The sequence below is a fragment of the Scomber scombrus genome, chromosome 17, assembly GCF_963691925.1.
Source record: "Scomber scombrus chromosome 17, fScoSco1.1, whole genome shotgun sequence".
NCBI lineage: Eukaryota > Metazoa > Chordata > Actinopteri > Scombriformes > Scombridae > Scomber > Scomber scombrus.
The window spans coordinates 18,707,389-18,713,709 of NC_084986.1; the positions used below are offsets into that span (position 1 = coordinate 18,707,389).

Sequence of the window (6,321 nt, forward strand, 5' to 3'; positions counted from 1 at the left end):
GCTTTAACCACATTAAAAGTGATTTTCTGTGCCGATTTTAGTCGGAAAGTGTTTAACTGAAATGAATGTGTATTTTAAACATAAATCCGTTGATGCAGCATGTCTGCACACAGGCGGCTGATGACGTATGACCACAGCGTTCTACTAGTCCTACATCACGTTACTTTTTAGCAATGGCTTAAACTTTTGCACAAAATGAATTGTCAAAAAATATTTAGCCAACAGTGTGGCTAATCAACACTGTCGGGAAATGATTCAGAAATATATAAGACATTTTGAAAAGGAAAAAATACACTGGCGGGGAGCTTTAGACCTAAATCTCCTCTTTAATCCCCTTCACACTTGTACAGCTAAAGTGGATTTAATGGACAAAAGTTAACAGCAGATCAAAGTTTGGATTGCCGCTGTTAGAAACATGCACTAAGTGCTCACGACAGCTGCTACAACCTGAAATTAAAGTCAGACTAAGTATTTAGTAAGAATGAGATAAGTGACACATTTGGGTTCATCAACTGTACCAAACAGCCATATATTTTTATTTCACAATGACACATTGGACAGATACTAATATATATCTCAAAAAACACATCAGCTGACATATTATACCTAAAATAATAAAAAAAAACAATACTTTTTTCAATTATCACACAGAGCTCAAGTCTCAAAGGACACAGAATAAAAGTGACCAAAACATTACAAATGAAGGAATGCGTCAAAATACATTTCCCAGCAGATATTTCTACATTGCATACACATTAAAATCGGGAGTGGAGATCTGAAACGCATCGATGGCTCACCATTTAAATGATATCTGTAAAGATGAGGGAAATTTCAAAACAATTTCAAAGGCCACCGTATGGACTTCAAATCAGCAAACAGCCTGCTCAGCTGTCAAAAGCGGAGGACAGGCGAGCTGTATGATGAGTCATTCCATACACAGTAATTCGTATTGTTGGAGGATACCAGCACGTTCTGGTAAGCAGCAACCGGAGCTCTTAGCGGAGCTCTTGAACGTCGAGCACCAGGTCTCAGTTTTGTCATGCAAACACAGGAGAACGTCCTAAAGATATAAAAACTCCCTCAGCATGGATTGTGACATGGTGCCGAACACATTCATGAGGATTTTTTTTTTTACTGAAAATGATCAGCCATCATCAGAAAGCTTTCCAGTACAGATTCACACACACAGAATAGTGTTTTACTAATGGTATACAGTGCTCATTTCAAAGCAACCCCTCTTGCTTGTAATGCATCAGATTTTGAATTAACCGTACATACTGCGCCATTGCAAGTTCCATTAAACTGTGTCTACTATACTTAGTGCTATACCACAGCAGTTTGTTTCATTTAAAAGGCAAAGTGAGAGAAATGTTGATACGGCTTCTGTATCCAAATAATAACAAGGCCAGAAAGAGTTTGAGAAATAAAATCATTATAAAACATCACATTTGAAAAACTGACTACAGCATAGATGGTTTTTGTCCAAAAGAAAAAAAGAAAAAAATTCAAGACAGAAAATTGCAAAAATGTTTCTATCACCCAAACTAAATATTACAAACAGCATCTACAGAGAGAAATAGATCATTTCTAATAACTTAAATACTTAAATTATAATGCAATACAATACTCTTCTATTTGGGGCCAGAGGTTAAGAAAATAGATCTGCTCAAAGCCTGCGCTAGAAACAAAAAGTAGACGTTTTGCCAACCGGTCCACAGGCTAAACGAAATAACCTAGTGATGTGTGCTCTGACTTGCAAGTGTTGTGTGTGTTCTTGTGGAGGAGGGGCTGTCTCTCCGATCCCTTCAGTCCTGTAGTGAGACGCTTTGGCACAGAAACACCATGGGACGAGATGACGCATCACAACACGGTGCTAATGAGGGACACTCATGCAGGCCTCGCTCCGGTCCAGGAGGAGATAGGTCAGTGAACCCCAACATGCATCGCTACCTTACTGTCAGGGCAACAGACGAGAGAGGGGCCGAGTGGCAGAGGAGAGGTCGGGGGGAGAGAGGGCAGTGGTTGGAATTTATATTGAATATGTTTCCAGCCATTGAGGATATATATGAGAGAGATGGATAGAAACTGAGAATCAGAAGGGGCAAATGGAAAACATCTCTTTTCCTTATGTGTAGGTCAAAAAGATTCCTGGGTCCTGAAGATGACAATGATTGTTTTTGCTCGTTGTGATGGTTTTCCAGCTTCTCCTCCGTTTCTCTCGTTCCCTTCCATCTCACAGAGACGACTCCACCTCTCTGGTGATGGTGACTGCGGCCTCTGGCCTTAGGGTCACCTGAGCGGCCGCGGCCTGCTCTGAGGTCTCGCTGATCACCTCCAGGTCTGAAGCGGCAGTGGCCTTGCAGTCACTGCTGGCCTTCTTGTCCAAGCTTGTGTTCTGTTTGTCCGCAGAGTCGCAGCACAGCTTGGGAGCACACTGAGTCCGACAGGAGAGCTCGCAGAGGGAGTCTCGAGACTCCGAGTTGAATGTGACGAACTCGGGCTGGATAGTGGTGGCGTGGATGCCCTCGTCGTGGAATAAGTCCTTGATACGTTTGGCCACCTCCATGTAAGACGTGGAGTCATGGCACTTGATGTGTGCCGTGGCGATGATGCGGCTGCCGGCCAGCTGCCAGATGTGCAGCTCGTGGATTGCCAGGACGCCGTCCAGACTCAGCAGGCGCTCATTGAGCCGGTGAATGTTGATCTGCTTGGGAACGGTCTGGAGCAGGATCAGGGCCGACTCCTTCAGCAGCGGGTAGGTGGTGTACATCAGGATGGCCACCATGATGACGCAGAGCGTGGGGTCCAGGTAGAGAACCCAGCAGGGTCCGGCCACCGTCATGCTTGGCACTGTGGGGCCTTCGAGCAGGTCCACCAGCGTGTGATTGACGTGATGGTGGTCTGTAGTGTGGCTGTTGATACACGGGTTGATGCAGATCTCGCCGGGTTTGCAGGGCTTCCACACAAAGATGAATATGATAGCATTGACCACCACGATGACGGAGCCCAGGGCGTCGCCCAACACGTGCAGGAAGACCCCGCGCATGTTGAGCTGCGATGCTGAGCCGTGGTCATGGTCCATCTCCTCGTACTGCGTGTTGCCGTTCATCTGCACCTCTGCGCTGTCTTTACAGCTGATTTCTGTAGATAAAAGCGGGAGAGGTTAGTTCAGTTTACTGAAGCGCCTCCATAACAAGGGAAGGTTAAATAATCTAATGGACTTTGACACCAAGATACAGGTACACACAGAGAGAGAGATACAGAGAATGTAACAAAAACTGAAATGTTGCTTGGAAAAGTTTTAGAGGCGACAATAAGTTCATTACATTCCAAAAAATAGGCTGAACACAATCAGAGAGCAGTTAGGAGGTTGCTGTGGCAGCCAGTTGTTAAATTGCTCTGTTGCATCATTTGGGGATGAAGCACGAGTCCCGTTGAAACAAAAGAGTCAGAGTTGCAGTGCACAGTGTTATCAGGTGATGTGTCCAAGGATAGTCGACTGGTGCTAATTCAAAACAGCCTGTTACACTGTTATATTATCCTCATGTTAGATTATAACTTTGTCTGTGGCCTTGTGACTGAAGCTAGCATCTCCTGCTCTGGACTATAGATAAGGGGGTGGGGGGCGTACCAGTACAGACCTCCATGGTGGATTACATGAAAGTGAACTCCCAGCACATTGGACCCTTAACACTCTGTAATTCACATTAAGCAAATTCAATTACTAACAGGAGTCAGTGTGGCAGCGTGCAGAGTGCTGAGGGAACGGCACCTGAGCAAAGACTGCTCACTTGCATCCCGAGACACCTCCGGGTCGTTCATCAGCGGCTAATGGTGCGACTCTGCTGTCGACTCCATGGTTACACTGATGTATGACCCAGTAACAGCGCTCAGTGCATGAAGGAGGGAGAAGGGGGAGAGCCTCCATTTATTGAAACTGGCGGGGCCTAATAGTAAAGGGGGGGGGAAATGGTCTTGTGTATGGATTTAACCCTTCAGGGCCCACATACGTGTATTCTACCCAAGGAGGCTTTTTAAAAAGGTGGTCTGCCATTTTATTGTCAGCAACAAGACATCAAAATCTCATCTGAACCCACAGATGGTAGGAAGAGCTGTAGTACCCAAACCACACACACCAGGGGGTTGTAGCAAGGCGCTGATCAGCTGAAGTAGACTTGAGAGGAAAGAAAAAAGATAAGTGTGGCACACTATAGCTCCATTTCTCTTTTACCCTTTACTTACAAACGTTTCGGCCCTTTAGCCTTCTTCAAAGTCAACAATAACAATAACAATAAGACACAGACACTGGTCTGTTAAGCAGGCCACACCCTAGAAACACATCTGATAGTATTTAGAAGATCCTGTTCAACCATTAAAAGTGAAAAAAAGAAAACTAACAAAACAAGGTGACACAGAGATTCAAATTTAACATTACATATTTTTGGTTTTGTATATTCAAAAGGTTGAAGAAACACACAACTCAGCTTTAGATGACCATAAACCACTCAACCTAAATGTGCAGTAAACAGATTTACATTACAGACCCAAACACCTCTCCATAACTGTGTGAACACTGAGGTTATCATTATTACACAAGCAATGATTTCACTTGTTGGTAATAGTAAAAAGGTGAGCAGTATAAATAAGGCAAAACAGCTCTGGTAATTGTGTCAGATTTGACATTTAACAAGTTTGGACCTGTCAAAAATCCTCTGGCTGAGTCAGGAGCTTCTACTCTGCTCTATTCATCAGCCAGCTGGTAGTGGTCAGTCTTTACAAAGCATGAAACCCGAGGCCCAAACCCGTTTATATCAATGAATGTGGCCACGTTTCCGAGGTTAGCGTGACCCAACAAATATCTGATAACAAACTACAGACGTCTAAATAGCACCGTTATCCCATAAAACCACACAGATTAGACACTTGGGAATAGATTGAATGTATGTACTGTTGTGCAATCTGGACTGCAAACAGAAGATAAAGTCTCTCTTCCTCGTTTGGAGGATTTAGACACTTTGTACTGTACATTTTAAAACAGAGAGGCTACTAAGTACAATTACATTAATACTAAGTACAATTACAATGCTCCAAACTCACCATTTCTCGGTTTCACATCACCCGGGCTGTTGTGATTCCCCACCAAGTTATTGGTCTCCTCTCCTGACGTCCCGTTCCCAGCCTTCAGAGCCTTACCGGCTTTACCCTTCTTCTTACTCCCATGGGAGTGTCCTCCGTGTGAGTGTCCGTGTCCTCCGCCGGCGTGCCCGTGGAACAAGCAGAGCCCAAGCAGGTTCACCAGGAGCCCCACGGCGCCGACCCCAGCGACCAACTCCGGTCTCTCGATCTCATGGGCCTCGGTGAAGCGCTCGATCGCCTCCAGAACGATAGTGAAGCACAGAGCGGCTAGGAAGACGGCGTTCACCAGAGCCCCCATCACCTCCGCCCGGATCCAGCCGAAGGTGTTCTTGTTGGTAGCGTGAGTTTTCTCCGCGAACCGGACCGCGACCAGAGCCACCAACAGCGCAATTACGTCCGACAACATGTGGAAGGAGTCCGACAGCATCGAGAGAGATGAGGTCAGCCGGCTGACCACCACCTCCACAATGAAATACCCAAAAGTCAACGTCAGCATGCAGAGCAGCCGGACACGATTAGGCGCACAAGCCATTTTCCCCACTTTTCCTCACCGTCCGTCCGTCGATTCAAGTTTACGTTAAAAAAACGTTTCACCGCGGCTAGCTCCAAGCTAACGACTAGCTAGCTGAGACAATAAGAGGCAGCGCTCACTTACTACTCATATCCAGTGACGGTAGCATCACCCGGTTTTAACAGTGGGCAATTAATCGGAAATATTACACTCTTAAACCTTATATATACAGCGCGTTCTGCACCCGCATATTCCAGACTTGTTTGCCGACGAGCTCCGCTTTGCAGACGGCTGAAACTTTGCACCCGAGCCGGTAAACTTTCCACACGGAACACAGCGCTGCGAAGAGTCACGCCCCCGCACGGCTTCTATTGGATTAGACGGTACAAGGTCGAAGCTGATTGGTTGAATTTTGCAACTCTCGCAAGTAGGCGAGGCAAGACAACAGCGGTTGCTACGCACGCCTAGAGTGCCTCTACGCACGCCTAACTGCAACAGTACTCTCGCGATGGAGTCCTTAATTGATCATAATATGAGTGGAGGCCTTCGCTATATTAATGAATTTACAATATATAACACCCAGCTTAAAATAATGGCATAGATAAACAAAAAGTTCTGAGAATGTTTATGCCTATGTCTCCGTATGCCCGATTATAGATGTCTTTGTCACTATT

General features: G+C 45.5%; 1 protein-coding gene across 1 annotated transcript; it reads right to left on the reverse strand.

The window, feature by feature from the left end:
* Positions 1–505: 505 nt before the first annotated feature.
* slc30a1a (solute carrier family 30 member 1a) lies at positions 506–5,933 on the reverse strand. The gene is made up of 2 exons (XM_062437554.1): positions 5,098–5,933; positions 506–3,141 (listed from the first exon to the last, which is right to left on the reverse strand). The coding sequence occupies exons 1-2, from the start codon at positions 5,666–5,668 to the stop codon at positions 2,234–2,236; spliced, it is 1,479 nt and encodes a 492-aa protein (XP_062293538.1). The 5' UTR covers positions 5,669–5,933; the 3' UTR covers positions 506–2,233.
* Between the last annotated feature and the right edge of the window lie 388 nt (positions 5,934–6,321).